General features: G+C 41.3%; 1 protein-coding gene across 1 annotated transcript; it reads left to right on the forward strand.

Annotated features, from left to right (window-relative positions):
• The first annotated feature begins 8467 nt into the window (after nt 1–8467).
• Nucleotides 8468–19183, forward strand: CENATAC (centrosomal AT-AC splicing factor). Its single transcript, XM_069947194.1, has 11 exons — nt 8468–8629; nt 9474–9640; nt 10437–10535; nt 11484–11550; nt 12041–12103; nt 13245–13309; nt 14629–14737; nt 16211–16241; nt 17180–17266; nt 17529–17661; nt 18788–19183. The coding sequence occupies exons 1-11, from the start codon at nt 8510–8512 to the stop codon at nt 18849–18851; spliced, it is 1005 nt and encodes a 334-aa protein (XP_069803295.1). The 5' UTR covers nt 8468–8509; the 3' UTR covers nt 18852–19183.
• The last annotated feature ends 336 nt before the right edge of the window (nt 19184–19519 follow it).

The raw sequence follows: 19519 nt of genomic DNA on the forward strand, positions 1-19519 counted from the left end.
AGTTAGAAAATATAACAAGGACAGAAGTTTATACATCTGCAAGGGAAATAAATGTTATAATAAATGTTATACATGTTATAAATGGTTATAATAAATAAATGTTATACATGTTATAAATGGTTATAATAAATAAATGTTATACATGTTATAAATGGTTATAATAAATAAATGTCATACATGCCCCTTCTAGTTGGATCCACTTCTGTCGTTGGTGTATTTTCTGCCACAGAAAGTGTATCTGCAATGTGTGTTCTTACGCTTAGAATTACAACCTAGAGACTTTAGAAAGGGTATTTGTTTTTGCCTTCACATAAAAAGGCGTCAACGGATACAATCATTACTATAATAGATAATAGAAAGAATCAGCATGGAATTAGCTAAGGACGTCGCTGTGACAATCACTACCTCAGCCCGGACATATTATTAGATTTCGTTGTTGTGCACAATATTTTAGGTTAAATGTTCCCTTTTTTTTCTTTACAGATGACACAGCCCTCAGCCAAGGCCTTGTGGCGAATCCTTTTAGTACCTCTGTGATAATAGACATACCAGCCTCATGTTCATACTCCGGAAAGACAGCACAACTTACTGTAAATGGTCAAGGTATATACTCTTACTTCTTCAGCAGTATACAGTTAGTTTTTATTACTTGCACATACAGGCCACCTCTGCTTGCTTTCTCCTATTTCATTGCATACTATGGCGTTATCCATAACAACAGGTAGAAATGCTTGCAATCTATTGAAAAGGACAGGCCATGTTGGGGAATCTTTTTGGATGTTTTAGTCCTTTTTATTTTAATTGATAACCAGTATTTATCTCCATGTCTTTAATCCCACGGTTACTATTTTAATTGTGAATGGAAATATTGTGCTTCTAACAACGGTTACCTTTGTGGTTGCAGTTTATACATTTGTAGTGCCACAGTGTCGTCCCAAGCGTGACCTTATTGTGATTAGTGACCCTCAAAATGGCAACACGCAGACCGTAAATGTTGGTTACCAGGTGCCAGGCTTGAATCAAAGCACCACTTACACGTGAGTACCTCTGACACTCAGACTTATCATTCTGTATTTTTTCTTTAAAAAAACATACAAATGGAACATGAATGATTTTATTTTGCAGTGCTCAGTATGTGATTGGCGCAACGACTTTCAATCAAACGACTTTCACCACTAGAACTGGTAAGTGCACACTAGAACAGCTGAATGTGACAAAACATAATGCAAACAGTAACTATATTTATCATTATGGAAAAGCCAAAAGCCTTTAAAGGAGAAGTCCGGCCAAAATTATTTTTTTTATATGTTATTACTTATGGAAAGTTATACAATTTTCTAATGTACATTAATTATGGGAAATGCTCATATACTGCTATTTCCCTTAATTTAGTGTATCAGGAAGTGTTAGAATTCTCTCAGATCCAGTGACGTCACGACGAAGGGTGTAATTCCTATGGAGTGTCCAGCAGGGGGCGCTCTCTATATAGAAGTCAATGAGTACCATTGACTTCTATATATAGTGCGCCCCTGCTGGACACTCCATAGGAATTACAGTGTATGTAATGTAATGTTATGCACTGTACTTTTGTGACTTCATGAATACTTTTATGGAATACTTTGGGGAGCAAGTGTCCTTGCTCCCCAAAGTATCCCATAAATGTATTCAATGAATACACTTGCTGGGCACCGAGAAGGGAGGGAGAGAGGTGCCATCTACCTCCCCCCTCCCTGCTCGGTGCTGGAAACATATACAAAGTACTACTCCCCCATTATCTGCAGATAATGGGGGAGTAGTACCTGTGCTATCCCTATCACCGCCCGCTCCGCCACCGCCGCTCACACGGGCTGCTTTTCATGCCCCCCGCCCTTCCCCCTCCTCCTCCCGGCATCAAACTTACTATCGCGCCAGTGATTCCGCGCCACTCCTCACTATCCGGCCGGCCGCTGACTCCCGCACGCCCTCTCGCCCCGTTCCTCACACTATCTGGCCGCCGCTCTCTGCTCTTGCATGCCAGCCGCGTCTGCCGGCCCCCACCCCGGCCGGGGACACCAGGAAGCGCCGTGCTCCCGGCCGGGGTGGGGGCGGGCTGACGCAGCCGGCATGCAAGAGCAGAAAGCGGCGGCCAGATAGTGTGAGGAACGGGGCGTGCGAACGGGTGGGTGGGCAAAGGGCGGGCGGGAGTCAGCGGCCGGCCAGATAGTGAGGAGCGGCGCGGGCGGCGGGGAATCAGCGGCGCGATAGTAAGTTTGAATCCGGGAGGAGGAGGGGGAGCGGCGGGGGGCATGAAAAGCAGCCCCAGTGTGAGCGGCGGAGCGGGCGGTGATAGGGATAGCAAAAGGTACTACTCCGCCCCCCCATCGCCCGCGACAAGCTCCGCCCCCCCATCGCCCGCTACAAGCTCCGCCCCCCTGCGATCGCCTGTGGCAAGCTCCGCCCCCCAGCGATCGCCCGCGGCAAGCTCCGCCCCCCAGCGCCCGCAGCAAGCTCCGCCCCCCAATCGTCCGTGGCTCTGCTACACCGTCCCCCCAACTCAGCTCTGCTACACCGTCCCCCCAACAAAGCTCTGCTACACCTTCCCCCAACTCAGCACTGCTACACCGTCACCCCCAACTCAGCACTGCTACGCCTTCCCAACTCAGCTCTGCTACGCCTTCCCCCAACTCAGCTCTGCTACGCCTTTCCCCCCAACTCAGCACTGCTACGCCGTCACCGACAACTCAGCTCTGCTACGCCGTCACCGCCAACTCAGCTCTGCTAAGCCGTCTCCCCCAACTCAGCTCTGCTACGCCGTCATCCCCAACTCAGCTCTGCTACGCCGTCGCCCCCAACTCAGCTCTGCTACGCCGTCATCCCCAACTCAGCTCTGCTACATTGTCATCCCCAACTCATCTCTGCTACAATGTCACCCCCAACTCAGCTCTGCTACAACGTCTCTTCCAACTCAGCTCTGCTACAACGTCTCTTCCAACTCAGCTTTACTACACCGACACTGCCATCTCAGCTCTGCTACACTGTCATCATCTCCTTCATTGTCTCAGCTCTGCTACTTCACCATCATCAGGCAGAAGCATTGCATGATGGGAAATGTAGTGTTCTATCTTCGATATAGATCGGCTTTTAGAAAAACTTGTAACTCAGGAAGGGCAGCAGCTAGAAAGATGGGAGAGGCTCAAAATACTCAGAGGGACTTGGTGAGTAAGACCAGCTAGGTTTGGGAGCATTTCATTTTTTTTAGCTCTTGGGGGGAATACCCCTTTAATGTACATTAGAAAATTGTATAACTTTCCATAAGTAATAACATATAAAAAAATAATTTTGGCCGGACTTCTCCTTTAAATACTTAAAGGACAACTCCGGCAAAAAATTTTGGCTTATTTAACACACATTACAAAGTTATATAACTTTGTAATGTGGTAAAATACCCGGTCTGGCCCCCTTCCCCCACTTTCTGACCCCCGACCCCCCACCCCGGAAGTTAAAGAATGTATACATTACCTATTACGGTCGTCACGGTCCTCTTCTGACGTCAGAGCTGGGGGGCGGTCCGGGTCTTCTTCCTCTTCGGCGTCTTCATTGAGAGTGAATGGGAGAGAAAAGGCTGCTGGTGCACATGCGCACCAGCAGCCTTTTCATTGGCTGGAGCGCATCACATGGCTTCCAGCTTGCTCAGCCCTGATTGGCTGAGCTTGCTGGAAGCCATGTGATGCGCTCCAGCCAATGAAAAGGCTGCCGGGCGGCAGCCTTTTCTCTCTTATGGACCCGGAAGCAAGAGACATCGCTGGACGGCGGACGCAGGTGACGGTGAGGCGGACGGCGGGCGAATGGAGTGTCGATCGTCACCGGAGGGATGGTGAGTATGGTGTCTGTGGTTTTTTTTGGGGGGGGGGGGGGTCCGCCGGAGTTGTCCTTTAATTTCACATAATGCAAGAATACTGCAAGGCCTTCTAAAACAATAACAAGCTTACATCCCTTACCTTGAATACATATTCAAAGGGAATAAACCACAATTCAAGATCCTCAGCCACATGTAGTAATGTTTAGAGATGAGCGAACTGGGTTCGGGTTCGAGTCGATCCGAACCCGATCGTTCGGCATTTGATTAGCGGTGGCTGCTGAACTTGGATAAAGCTCTAAGGTTGTCTGGTAAACATAGATACAGCCAATGACTATATCCATGTTTTCCACATAGCCTTAGGGCTTTAGCCAACTTCAGCAGCCACCGCTAATCAAATGGCCAAAGTTCGGGTTCGGATGGACTCGAACACGATTCGCTCATCTCTAGTAATGTTGATTTATGCTCCATTGCATATGTTTTTTTTTCTTTCAAATCAACAGGTTTCAGAAAGTTATATAGATTTGTAATTTACTTCTATATACACATCTCAAGCCTTCCAGTACTTATCAGCTGCTGTATGTCCTGCAGGAAGTGGTGTATTCTTTCCAGTCTGACACATTGCTCTCTGCTGCCACTTCTGTCCCTGTCAGGAACTGTCCAGAGCAGTAGAGGTTTTCTATGGGGATTTGCTGCTGCTCTGGACAGTTTCTGACATGGACAGAGATGGCAGTAGAGAGCACTGTGTCAGACTGGAAGGAATACACCACTTCCTCCAGGACATACAGCAGCTGATAAGTACTGGAAGACTGGAGATTTTTTTAATAGAAATAAATTACAAATCAATATAACTTTCTGAAACCAGTTGATTTGAAAGAAAGAAAAATCACTGGAGTACCACTTTTATGGAGGTAGTATGTAGCTGGTGTACATTAGCAGGAAAATGTATAACGCAATGTGCTCACAGTGCGCCATTTACTTTAATGAACTGTACAACTGTTTCTACCTCTGACCCCCCATGCTCAGTACATTTCCAGAATGTATATGTTTCTGTTGCTCAAAAATCAAAGTAAACCACGCTTTTTGATACAGCAAACTAAAAGGCTATAAATAAAAGTAGATAACAAGGTCATAAACTGTACTAAGTAAGGCTATGGGGGCAATGGGGGGTTAATAGAGCTCAATTGGACTAATTAAAAGCTATCAGATATTGTTGAGGAGCTTGGATGCTGTTACCAGGGTCACATGGTAAAGATTTAAAGGGGAACCAGACAAATCTAACCTGCTGATATGTCTCTATTGCACAGGTGCTGAGAAGCAAGGTATGTCTCTTACCTTCATCCTCTGCGCCCTTCCCATGCACTTAGTCATTTACTCCATGGTCCGGTAAGACCACTTGGATCACTGCCTTGCTCCCATAAAGCTGATCCCCCCTTTAATGATCATCAATGGAGGGGGGCGGCCTGGGACGGGGCGCATCGTCGTTAGGGGGTAGGGACAATGCTCCTAACAGCCTTACTGGGCAAAGGAGTAAATGACTAAGTGCATGGGAAGAGCGCTGATGATAAAGGTAAGACATTACTGCATCCTTTACACCTCCTGCGCAATAGAGAGCTATCAGCAGGTTAGATCCGCCTTACCTGCTGATAGTTTCCTTTTGTAGAGTTGCACATAATTAGTGTATGGGGGCTAAACTGCAACACAACAGCTGTATACAGGTTTGGAACTATTTTTAGATTAAATTAGCCATTTTTTTTGTAATAATGCAGAGCCCCTTAAAATTATTGTACCTGTCCTTGCCCCTATACAGTGTACCTACCCCCAACACTCTGCAGTGAAAATTGGCATATGTTCCCTGGTGGTCAGTAAGACAGCAGAGTCTAGTACACTGACACATTGCGGATTACATAACATGCACAGTGTGTACCCCAATCACATGACTGTCTTTTTCTTTCTTTTTACAGTTTCTCCAGCACCACTAACTGGGTTTGCACGTAGTGGAGGAATGGTGGTGATAACAGTGATATTATCCATTGCAATGTTACTGCTCTTTGTCGGACTTATTGTTGTGCTGGTGCTGAGTGGCCGAGGCAAAAAATAAGCTCTGAAAATTTTACAGCTGATCAGGAAACAAAACCTTAATACCAGTTGTGGAACTGTCGTCTTGAGTGAAATAAAGATGAGAAGCATCTTACAATGCCAAACCCCACTCTGTAGGACTGTGTCTATTTAGAGAGCATGAAAACATTCCTGTCAAAGAAAACTTTTGAAATGTCACAGTCTGGGTCTCACCAATCGCTAGATATAGTAGAGGGGGGGGGGGGGTTAGATTAAGTGATGAGCTGTAAAGTGAAGCCCACAACGTGTTTCTCCCCACTGTATTGAATAATTGGTGGGGCCTTAAAGTGGTTATCCAGTGTTAGAAAAACATGGCCACTTTCTTATAAAGATAGCTCCGCTCTTGTCTCCAGTTTGGCTGTAGGTGCCATGTCTGTGTGATTTTTCAAAGGTTTTTTTTAAGTGACAGTAACAATATTTCCAGCATGCTGAATGTAAATAGTATTTGATATAATTCTCCCCATAATGCTAATGCAAAGTATAACTCTCTGGGAAGGGTTTTTTTTTTTTTTTTTTTAATAAATTTGTGAATGAAGATCATTGTTGCACCAACCTTGATTTTAATCTTTGATTTTGTAAAGTGTAGCGTGAATTATTGCAAAGTTCTTATTTTAATAAATATTTTAAAAACAAATTTGAGTTTTGGCTGTAAATGATGTGTTAGTAATGTGAATATGCAATAGAAATATGAAAGGCTTATCAGTGAGGCATACAAGAGGATATGGCAGGTAAGAAGACAGAAGATATTACAGGCCACATTTTTTGGCTGATCAAGTGTTGCTGCACCTTCTCCTGTGTACTGTATATTCTGTATATTCCCATTCACACCTCCGTGTCAGTTTTTACTGTCAGGAAATCCTGATCAGGAGACCTAAAATGTCATCAGGAAAGTATCAGGATTTCCTGACAGTAATATGTTTTTACCTTCAGGAAACCATCAGGAAAAACCTTCGGGATTTCCTGATCAGAAAAAAAAATGGTAGATGTAGTTCTGCAAATTGGATGGTCACAGCATGCAGAACTACAACTCCCATAATGCCTGGCTGACAGGTCATGATGGGAATTGTACTTCTGCAACCTGGATGGCCACACTCTGCAGAAGTATAACTCCCATCATGACCCAGCAGCTGCTGGGCGTGAGGTCCGGTCCGGGGCCGCTAAACTGAGGTCGGGGGGAAGGCAGCAGAAGGCCGGGGGTAACTGGGCAGACAGGGACGGCAGCAGCAGGATGACGGCCGGTGAATTGTGGGGGAGAGGGGTACAGGCGGTGGGGGGTGCACAGGCAATCCGGAATCTCGGGCACTTTCCTTATGTACATCAGGAAAGTGCCCATGATTATGGCGCTCCCATAAACTTCTATGGGAGCGTCCGGGCCGGAATTTTGGACAAAAATAGGACATGTCCTATTTTTTCCGGCTGTTTTCCGGAACAGACACCCTTCCGGAAAAATCCGGAAGCGTGTCCGTGACTAATTAAAGTCTATGGGTCTGGAAATCCGGATGGTTTTTCCGAACGTGTGAAGGGGTCCTAGTTGGCATTTGGAACTATGGGAACTCACTGCATACAGGCTGATCCAGCCAAAGATGTTTGCTAGGTTCTGCAGAGACCAGATGCAGCTAGAAATTGTTGTGGTGGTTCAGCTGGATGGAGAAGAAAAAGCAGATGACTCCAGTAAAAGAAGACGCCTGAAATGGGTTTCTAAAAATGCGATGTAATATTGATGACGGCAGCCCGTGGGTGTCTATCCACCTTCCCCATATTTTTTCAGACATTTCCATTTCATATACACACCCCTCTCAAGCCTAATCAGAGCATTCATTCTATGTATAAATTCTCCTATTACTGGTGAGTCGGAGTGTGTCCACTTAGAGGCAATGGTTTTTCTGGCCTGGTAAAGAACCTACTGTATTCCCAGAGCAGTGTAATCATCAGGCTGAATATCCCCTATAAGTCCCATTACACAGTGCTTTGGCGTAAGAGTCAATGTGATACCAAACACATCTTTTACATCTTTTACACTGTGCACAGTCCCTGGGTCTCATCATGTCCAGGTTCCATGTTGGGCTGTTTACTCCATTGTGAGGACTTTTAACATTCACTGTCATTCTCCGAATAATTGTAATGCCGGAGCCTTTTCCTCACAGTACAACAAGGCGCGGCTCCACGCCAGCTCATAATCTGCATAACAGACTGCGGTCACATTTTCTAATTGACTTCCGCTGGAGAACCGCACTTCCGTTTAGCTGCAATACCGCATAACCACTACCAATATAACCTCTTGTAACTGACATCTGGAAAACCGCGTAGGCCTGCATTTCAGAGCGCTTCAGACCGCAAACTGTGAATACAGACAAAAACATGAATGTTTGGCATAAGCCTTACGGAAGTGCCCAACACCAATCACACGCCGCGTTGTTACCACGTGGATTGTAACAATACAGGCGTAAAACGCTGCGCGCGTCCTAATTCGCTCCTGAGAAGTCACGTGACACTGAGGAGTGGGCGTGGCCACACTTGACCCTAAAAGACAACAAACAGGGCTTCCGGCGGGCAGTGATGGCGGTGTACGAGTGCGCGGTGTGTCGCCGGGCGGTGTTCTGCGGCAGAAGGAAACATGTCTACGAGAAGGGACACCGGCAGCGGCTAGCGGCAGTCCTCCGGGCCTTCAGTGATAAGGTGATGTATATACAGAGGACACGCTGACTACAATACCTTATTGTGCGCGTCTTACGCTTTCCGGTACTTGTACTGTGGGGGCTTCTTGTTACAGCCGAGGGGGCAGTTATCCATGGGTGCCCGGCAGTGTGAGGCAGCACGGGGGTAAAGGAGACTTCCAGTGCCGCATTAGGTCTATATGTCTGTCTAGTGGAGGGATGGGAGACTTCTGCCCGCCAAATGGTGCCAAACTACAACTCCCATCATGCATCAGAGCTAAGGCTTCAGCTGCCCAGGCATGATGGGAAGTGTAGTCTTGTAACCGCTGGAGGGCAGCAGGACCCACTTCCCTGGCCTGTCCTATGTATCCGGCTTACAGATTGCTTGGGACACTGCAGGCAGCCGTGCTATGGTGCTGAGTATCATAAGGACATGTTCACACAGTGGAAATAATCCTATACTATAGACTGCAGTCAGTGTCTGTTCTGCTCATCAAGAGCTTCTTATTAGGAATTCATGAAACAGTCTATGTTTCCTCAGCTGGTTCACACAGTGTTATTGCAGTGTATGCCAGGTGTATGTAGCTAATGCATCATATATGTGCCTATATATACTGCAGCATCCAGTCACTTTAATGGCCTGAACATAGCATCAGACTGCATGCATGCCATTCATGTGAATGGGCAGCAACCCTTTGTTACTATAAGTGATATGTTTTGATTGGGAAAAGATGACTAGACAATTGCTTTCCACCACTGATCAGCAGATTGTTATGGTGCCTTTACCTAAAGCATGGGTGTTATAGCAATGCTGTATAAAGCACTTTGTATGTTATACTGTAAATTCACATTTTCCTCCTTTCTAGGTGGCAGCTGCCAGGAAAATGATTAAATGTGCCACAGTGGTAAAGTATGACCCCCAGGAACATGAGCAAAAGTTCTGGTGTTACTGCTGCGAGGAAGAAGTTATAAAACACACAAGTGATGGCAACTTGACTGTTCTGTTTGGAGGAATGCTGGAACACATGTACAGGTACAGTTGTGTATATGTTAAAGGGTTCAGTTACTTGAATAGAGAAATAGCCACTGGCACTATCACTTCTGAGGCTGATTGAGGGCAATGGGGTAGGTGAAAAGCAAAATGCCAATAATGATGACTAGCAGGTGTTTACTCTCTTGAGAGCAGAAGCATAGTAGCATATTCAAAGAAAGAAAAATTGAGAGGGCACTAACCATCCAATAGAATTTTCTTTTATTAATAGTGCAGTTTAAAACTTAAAGGGCATACAAGGATAAGCTGGAAATGCCAAGTACCTAAAAAAACACGTAGCTGCTGTTTCACGCACATGCATACTTCATCTGACTGATGAAGCACGCATATGCGTAAACTGCACTATTAATAAAAATCACATTGAATGGTTAGTGCCCTTAGTTTTTCTGCATTTATGGTAAATGGATTACATTTATTGGATATACTATCAGATTTCCTGTGAATGAGATTTTAGGAGAAATTGAGCTACAATGTGGATTTAAAATATGCAGAATGTCAATATATGCTTAAGATATGTTACACATTTTCCTTTTTGGCTTCAGTTTCTACATTAAAAATCCACAGCAGCCGATCAGTATGATTTAGTGTGGATTTGCCACTGCAGATTTATATGCATAAATGCTGTATGTTTATAATGTACATGTGTACAAGTACCCTTACCATAGGTGCTGATATGGAGTACTACATGTGACCTGCACAATGTAGAGGAACAAGTAGCTGCTAGTATGTTTAAATGAGTAGTAAAACTATGTTTATATGTTGCCCATTTCTTTCACAGACCAGAACACATTAAAGCTGTGAACAAATACTGGTGGACACATTGTGGGGAGGTAAAGCTAAAGGTGCACTTTGTTCTCACACATGATGAATATGAACGGTAAGTTTTTTCACAAATTGTGTAAAGGGAGACTGATATGCATTAGAGAAGAGTGAACCTCGAGCATGCTCTGTTTCAGATGAACCCAAGCATATAGCTTATGAGTACCGGTGATGGGGGGGGGGGAGTCCTGGAAAATATGGATACAGCCTATGGGTTATAGCTGTATGCATGTTTGCTAGGTAGCCTTAGGGCTGCATCCAAATTCTTCAGTTACTGGTAATCGAATGCCACACATTTGCTTTAGTGGCTCTAGATAGGTAGCAAGTGATCAGGTAGGTATGATAACCAGCTCACAGGACCCTGTGCTCATGGAAAACAGGCTCCGAGTCTTGTAAGCTGGTTACCATACCTACCTCATCACTTGCTATCTGTTTAGTGCAGCAATGGCAGATGTTTTATTATAGAGACATTTGTGTTATTTTCTTGTATATTGCATTACAATCACCCCAATACTGGTCTCCTGACCTGGAAAAAACAGGGGAAACGCGTTAGAACGTGTATGACTTGCATTGGATCAACTGCGGGTATAACATTGATATTTGGGATAAACTTACATGAAGCGTTATGCTGTACTCCTGATATGTCCTGCTGTAGGTACTAGTTACTACACTGCAGGCTGTTTTTCACTTATATCTCTAGTCTAACAGAAGTGGAAATGTTTTTTTATGTGTTGTACAGTATCTGTGAAAGTGATAGATGCTCCCTTACAGACATTGCCTTGTGCTTGGGATCAACCACTCTGGTGGCATTGGATGTGGCACACAGCTTTATGAATTATAAAAATAAAGTATATAATTTTATAAAAAAAATTCTTTAAATATGTATATTTATGAGTGCTATAACCTGCTGTTCAGTTCCATTCCAGATGGTACATTTTACAGACATGGTTTTGCTACTTTCATATGTGCACTGCATAGATAACTAGTGTTATTTTTCTCTCTATAGGTTCAAGTCATCTGTCACTAAAGCCTTGGAAAGCTTTGAGGAGACAGAAAACATTCTTGTTAAGCAGGTAACTAGTGATCAGATATAATCACCTTTTTAATTATCTTCAGTATTGGAATATGCAAAAGGCCAGTTCATAGTGAGGTTTTTTTTTTCCCAGAGACTCACAGGTCAGCCTCCTTAACTATACTTATGATGCCTATAATTTACAAATAATATATGCATTACAATTGCAAAATAGCTTTTGTTTTAAGTTTGACCCCTCTGTCACGCTGTTGAGAGCGGGTTGGCTATGAAACCGGTCCACCGCTGTCAGCCGTGAAAGTGGTGGGTGGGCAGTCATGGGACTGGTGGTCGCGAGCTGGTAATCCCACCTGTCTTTAGGGCTTGGATTGTCCCTGGAGACATGTAAAACCAGAGGAAGACTTAGCAGTGCCGAGTATGTTCAAAAAGTTGTTTGTTCTGTACTGTGTATAGTATATTATGGTTAGGAGATGCTGTAACAAATAGAGAATTGGGAATTCTAAGTTTGTTTTTTTGTTTTTAATATTTCTCAGATTGCTACTCAGATTCGGGAAGCTGAACAGTCCAGGATGGAGATGTTGAAGACACTCCTAGAGGTTTGTTTCAAGAGAGCCACAGAACAGTATCCATATAAAACAAATTGGTGGTGGTCATTTGTGTGATTATGGGTGTATGTGTGATATGGATACAGTGAGCTACTGGATTTAAAGAGCTAATTTTCTATGCAAAGGTCTAAGAGTTAAAGGGGTTATGCCTATCTACAGGATAGGGAATATCCAACAGATCATCATTTAAAGTGTCACTGTTATAACTTTCAAAATCAACAGTAGATGTGATATAGAGAGAGTTTGCAATATTCATTATATATATATATATATATATATATATATATATATCTCATGCTGTAAAACAAAGCTGGACTTATTAGAAAATAGAGGTCCAATCTCCTAGAGGCAGATTTTTAGACTTGTGCTGTTTTGAGAAAAAGACTAAACACAGGAATTTCGGCCAGTACAGAGAGTCACGGTCTAATGTGTCAGTTGTTCACACGACTGCCTTCTCTGTGAGCGCTCAGATGGCCTGGGAAACACTGGACTTCCTGTTTTCTTATCTTTTTTTTTCTCAAAGAGTCAGAAAACAGGAAGTGCCGTGTTTTCCATGATAACTTAAAAAAAAATCTAAATTGAAAACTTGCTTTTTATTACATCTACTGTTGATTTAGATTTTGAAAGTTATAACTACAGTGACACTTTAACCCCTATCAATTTTTAGCTTGAGAATTCAGCACCGGTCAAGCACGTGTAGGATATACCAGGGCATTGGTCTCCAATCTTTGGCTCTCCAGCTGAAGGGAAACTACAACTCCCATGCCACCACTAAAGAGCTGCAGAGAACACTGTACTAAAGTATCATCACAATTTAACATCTAGCTTCCATGTAGCCTGTCCAGATTTACACTATGCACATGCATGCTTTAGTAAGTTAAGCGAGCATTTGTATTTAATCTGGAGAGAATGCAAAGCCAGAATCCTAACACACGGTAACTTATCTCCATGTGAACAAATCATGAATTCCAACACTTAGGAACCCTCTTTTCCATTTTGAAAAGTTGGGTGACCACCATACTCATTTATCAAACTACCTCCATAAGGCAATGAATTGTTTTTCAGTTTTAAAATTTGAGAAGGAAAAAAAAACTAATTGAAAAAATGTTAATAATTCCTTAATAATACTCAGCCTGAAACCCAGCTTACTGGAGCGGAGGACGAAGTCTGGAGCGAGAGTGAACAGGTTCCATGCAGGTAAGGAGAATCATTTTGATCAATACGTTTTTTTTTCAGTCGTAGTTGTTTGACCCATTTGATGTGGATACTACTGGGAATGGTTTGTGTGCGAGTGTCCTATTTTGGGGGATTCTATTCCAGTTTTGGCTGACAAAAAAAATTACTACAGCAGAGCTGCCGTGTGTGAAGGTTCACTTATGTCATTGGTTTTATGAGTTCATAGACTGCCTAAACCATAATCACGCTCATAATAAAACAAATGAAAATGGTCACTAGACCTTCACTACCTTCATTGGGATGGTTTAAGGAGACGTGCAAGGAGCTCACCTAGGGACAGCCAAAAAAAATTGACACGCAAAGAAAAAATGTTCCAGAACTTGAGTCTTTAAAATCCAAATTCTTAGTTAATTTTATGGATTTCGTTAATAGAATGTGAGTAGCGTTCTAGTTTGGTCTTGGCAGGTGGACTTCATGTCACCAAGTATGTGACTTCTGAAGGAAAAGCCACTTTTTAGTGGCTTTATAGCAAAAGATGAATACATTGGAACATACCAATTGCCATATATACCCTGTTTCCCTGAAAATAAGGCCATCTGCCGCCACCCTTCACCACAATGCCGTTAAGGGCAGGGGGTGTGGGGCACTGAGGATAAGGGAGGGTGTGAAGAAAATTACTATACTGTATATAATTTTTTATTTTTTTTTGTAAAACAATAAGGGGGGGGTTATAAAACATGGTGTAAAGTGAAACTGGCTCAGTTGCCCCTAGCAACCAATCAGATTCCACCTTTCATTTTCCAAAGAGTCTATGAGGAATGAAAAGTGGAATCTGATTGGTTACACGGGCTAACTGAGCCAGTTTCACTTTACACCATGTTTGATAAATCTCCCAATAAGAGTGAATTCTTCTTCATGGAAAAATAAGACAGCGCATCTTTGGGAGCATAAATTTATATGACACTGTCTTGTTTTTGGGAAAACTGTGTGTGTGTGTATGTATATATATATGTGTGTGTGTGTGTGTGTGTGTGTGTGTGTAATATATAATATATATATATATATATATATATATATATATATATATATATATATATATATATATATATATATATATATATATATATATATAAATAATATTAAATGTAGACTATTTTGTTCAGATGCATCACACACAGTTCAGATTAAAAAAAAAAAAAAAAAAAACCATTCAACACGTTGTAATGTAACAAAATAGGTAAAAAGTCAAGGGGGTGAATACTTTTACAAGTCACTGTATGTGTAAGTATTTTTTCACAAAAACAAGATTTTGCTCACTTATTAAAGTTGTCTGTTTCTAGCATAACATCACTTGCAGACTTTGAAAACCCTGGTCCCAGCAACCAGCAGCCTCTTCCAAATGAAGCCCCAGTCATGGCAGATGCTTCTCTCACCTTTATTGGTCAGCAGGTAATACTATTTTTTTATATATATATATATATATATATATATATATATATATATATATATATATATATATATATATATATATATATATATTAATATATATATTAATATATATATATATATATATATATTAATATATATATTATCTATATATATATATATATATATATATATTAATATATATATTATCTATATATATATATATATATATATATATATATATATATATATATATATATATTATCTATATATATATATATATATTTATATTATCTATATATATATATATATATATATATATATTATATATATATATATATATATATATATATATATATATATATAGCTATATCTTCTAAGATGGTTGGAGGGCTGAAAACACAGATGCTAAACTGGGATAAAACCTATATACATATTGTGCTTGGTGCAGTCTCTAAAACTAGAAAGTATCTGGCATTTACTTTACAAACAGGGAAAAGATATTGAAACATTTCTTATCTTTTATATGAAATGTTGATGCTGTTTCTGTGCTTTTAGAGGTTAAATATATTTATGCTAATTAGGCCATTCAGTGCACTAGAGGTGGGGCTACTCCCCCAGTGCACTGTTCTGCTCTTTGTAATGAATATCAATAGAGCAGACGGGCCAGATCTGTGCAGTAGAGGTAGTAATCCTGGCCCCAGTCCACCAAAATGCTTAGTTAAGAAATTTACCTTCATTTTCAGCGCCTTGTGCACAATAGGGAGCTATCAGCAGGTTAGATTCTTTTGACCTGCTGATAGTTTCCCTTTAAATTTGTTTACATTAAAAGTAAAGAGAAAATGGAAATTAAAAAATGAAACTGGGTTCCCCAAATTGGGCATATTGGTAACATAAAGGGGGGCTGTAGTTCTAGAATTTGTCTCCAAATGTTAAAGAGGCACTGTCATGAAATAAAAATTTTGACATTTCAGAGACAGGTCAAACGGTGGGGGTCTGAGTGTTCAGACCGCAACCAAACGTAAAAATGAGCCTTGAGAATCTGTGCTCAGCGCAGTCCTCTCCCGGCTCTGTTTCACGTGACAAAATGGCTTCATAATTAAAGTCTATGGGGAAACTCCTTTCTCATTGACACAGATCAGGCAGCAGACTGCATCCATCCTATTTGTCGGTCCGGGTCTGAACAATTAGGCCCTGACCAAGAAAAAATTTTGACATGTATGACAGGTACACAACAGCCTATCTTTATCTTACTTGAACTGCCAGTAATGCTCAATTATTTCTCCAGTGGTCAGCTTGGGGAAAGGTATGGCCAGACATGGCTTCCTAAAATAAAAGCTGATCCCTGTAGGTTGGAGAAGGTGGGCCTGCAGGAATCCGCTAACAGATATATAGCTTCTATTTAAAAGAAGATACGTCAGAAATGTTCTACACATCTTGAACCTGCATACTCAGTGGAATCCACTATATAACGTTACTGATTCTTTGTCTCCATAGGTGATGTCTGACAAGGGGAATGTTCACACAGGTAAGAAGTAAAACTTGCACATTGCGGGATCAAGGGTCACATGGGGACATGAATCTGTGAGCACAGCCTTCATTATCATTCAAGTCAATTAGATTTTTCAGGACAAAATCTGTTTAGGGATTCTTATAAATCATTAAATCCAATACAAAATAATTATAAAGTTTGTGCACTGGTCAGATTCCACATGGATTCTGGTGCAGATTCTGCATGAGAAAAGCATGATCCATTGTTTTCCATGGGAATCCGCCCCAAGGGTTTTCAGTGGAAATTGAATCTGATGTGCATTTTGCGAGGATTCTGCATGTGTGGATTCTTCCACATGTGTAGTCATTTATTATTGCAATTTCCACTTGAATTCTGATTTGGATGCAGATTACTTATCATGGCATAAAAAGTGGAAATCCACAATAGAGATCAGAAGTAGTGTTTTGGATATCTGCCACTAACTCGTGATCATTTTTTTTTTTTTTTTCCTTGCTACAAATCTGTCCTCTTCATATACCCACAAATTGATCTTTTGAGACAAGAGGACAATATCAGATTAATTTAGCACCTGTATTTGCAAGACACAACAGAAAGGCTGTATTACATGGCAGGACCCGCGATGGAAACAAGCGCCGATCTGCTAAGTCAACTTTTGCTCACAGAGCCTATTACACGGCTTAATAATCGTGCGGCTCAGGTTTAAAGTAGGCGATTAGCTGATGTTTGCTCGTTCGGTGGCTCATTGCTTACTCTATTACTCAAGGAGATATCTGCCTGATTTGAAAAATAATCACTTAATGTAATAGGGACTTTAGGTTTAGATCTTTTATCATGCCACTTATGAATAAGTTTTATAGATATTCTGCCTGCTAGGATATACAATAACAAAAGCTGTTTTAGTATTATATGATACTATAAAGAACAGTTTTAACAATTGTGACATAATATTTTAGGTGCCCTTCCACCCTGGATGTTACCTGATGAAGACACTGAAAATCCACAAGATATAGGACCATCGATTGAAGGCTTTTTAAAACACAGTAAGTACACACAATACGTTATTGTCTAAACTGGGCACAGAAGAAACCGGAGGAGTGTACCGGTCCATTAGACAAATACTATATAAGCTGCAAAGCAAACATTCCTGATGGAACAGTAGTCTCCATGCTTGTCTTCCTATAGAGCAGTTTATTGAGTACAATCTAGTAATCTCCAGCACAGGGTGTAGGATCTGTCCACTTCTCAATGCTTAGCTCATAGGTTACAGAGTTACTGCATGTTCTGTACTTTGTGTTTTAACAGAGGAGAAGATGACTTTGAAAAAGCTTCCTCCGAATAGAGTGGGGGCCAATTTTGATCATAATGCCCCAACTGATGAGGGCTGGCTACCGTCCTTCGGCAGAGTGTGGAACAGTGGGAGGAGATGGCAGTCACGGTGAGTAGGCGCTGAGGTCCATAAAAATCAACCATGTAAAATAGTGTTTTCTATGAATCTGTGGGAAAGCAAACCTAACCACCTTCCTCCTGGTGCTCAACACATCCTTGCTTATAGTCTGAGAAATATATGCAAGTTGTGAAAAAAAAGTGTAATATAAATGACTGTGGAGGTTATCACTTCTGTGACTCCCTATTTTTCTGGATTGCAACCTTCTCTGTTAAATGTGATACTAGGACTAAAAATCGGATGCATTTCTTAGGGTATGTTCACATCACAGTTTCCTTGATACATGGATGTCAGCAGCCTGTCAAAACAGGGTGCCATAGTATCTTTACACAGCGAAAGCACAGGTCCCACAGACTATAATGGCCCAAATATAATCAGCTAGTGACTACATTTAACCCTTTAAAGTCAGGTGCCTGCCTCCCTCTGTGCACAGATATGTCAGCATCCCTTTTTGACAAGAAGCCTATGTGTCCGTGCATGGTATAGGGAAATTGTGGTGTGAAAGCACACAGCAGATGGACTCTCGTAAAGGCTCTGTAAACCAATGCCAGTTCCTGAAATCTGTACTTGTTTACATACTAGCCCAGGCCATGTAAAACTTTTTTTTTTATCATGCTTTAAAACACTACTTACATACTTACTTGAAATCCAGGTCCAGTGTCCTTCCTGAAGGCAGCATTTTAGTCTTGTGCTTGTTGGCAAAAAAAAAAAGACTAAACGCATGAAGTCCCGGCCAGTACAGAGAGTCACAGCTCAATGCGTCCGTCAATCACATGACTGCCTTCTCTGTATTTTATATAGTATAGACTATAGTACTGAGCCTGACTGTGTGAACAACCCTACAGACAAAATGTAAAACGAAAAGGGCTAGTCCATTTATTTACTACAGTGGAGAGACACTTTTTCGCAGCTCCCATTTGGCTTCAATGAATAGCCTTCAATGAATACATATCTTCAGGCAACCAGCTTTGGAAAACAAAAAAGCACTGTTCCCATACAAATTAATCTTTACTTGGGTTTTCTTTATTTTCCACTAGGCAGTGTGATGATGAATCTAATTTTATGTGGCTTGAATACTTTCACTTATTAATCCTACTTGTTCTGTATTTTCTTGCAGACACCAGTACCGAAAAGAAGCAGGGAATAATGGTGCAAAAAGAAAAAGGACTAGACCTTCGTAAACTGCTACATAGTGTCCACAATAGCCAATGTTCACACCAAGGTCATTGTTTCCATTTTCTGCACAGTCATAGGTGCAGAACAATCAAAATGCTGGTGTTATATCCCTTACATGCTAGCCATCAATGGCACCATTGACCAATCAATGGTTGTGTTTCTGTCTTGGAATCCAGGACTTTATCATAGAAAATCATAGCATATGCTTCAGAACACAGATGTGAACAAGGCCTTAAATGGGATACATTGAAAAGTCAAGATTGTTGTTTTTCTTTGCACATTGCTTTGTACAAAATATATTATATATGTAATATTATTATGTAATTAAAATAAATGTATGTGTATATATATATATATATATATATATATATATATATATATATATATATACACTCTTCACAGTACCCCTTAAGGTTGTAAAAATAGTTGGTTTTTTTGTATCATTAATAGTATACTTATGCTGTAAATATTAATTCCCAGGTACACCTTTCATCTTTGTGAAGTACAAACACAGTGCAGCTCTAAAGTATGCACAAATTAATAGTTTCTGCAAGATTTGCTCAAAAAATAAAAAATAATTGTGATGCAAAGAACACAAGTGCCAGACTAAACCTAAAAATCCAGAAGCATGCCGCCTTCTGTTAATGTACCATTACTAATTGTTACTAAAAAA

This window comes from Dendropsophus ebraccatus, chromosome 12, assembly GCF_027789765.1.
Source record: "Dendropsophus ebraccatus isolate aDenEbr1 chromosome 12, aDenEbr1.pat, whole genome shotgun sequence".
Taxonomy (NCBI): Eukaryota; Metazoa; Chordata; class Amphibia; order Anura; family Hylidae; genus Dendropsophus; species Dendropsophus ebraccatus.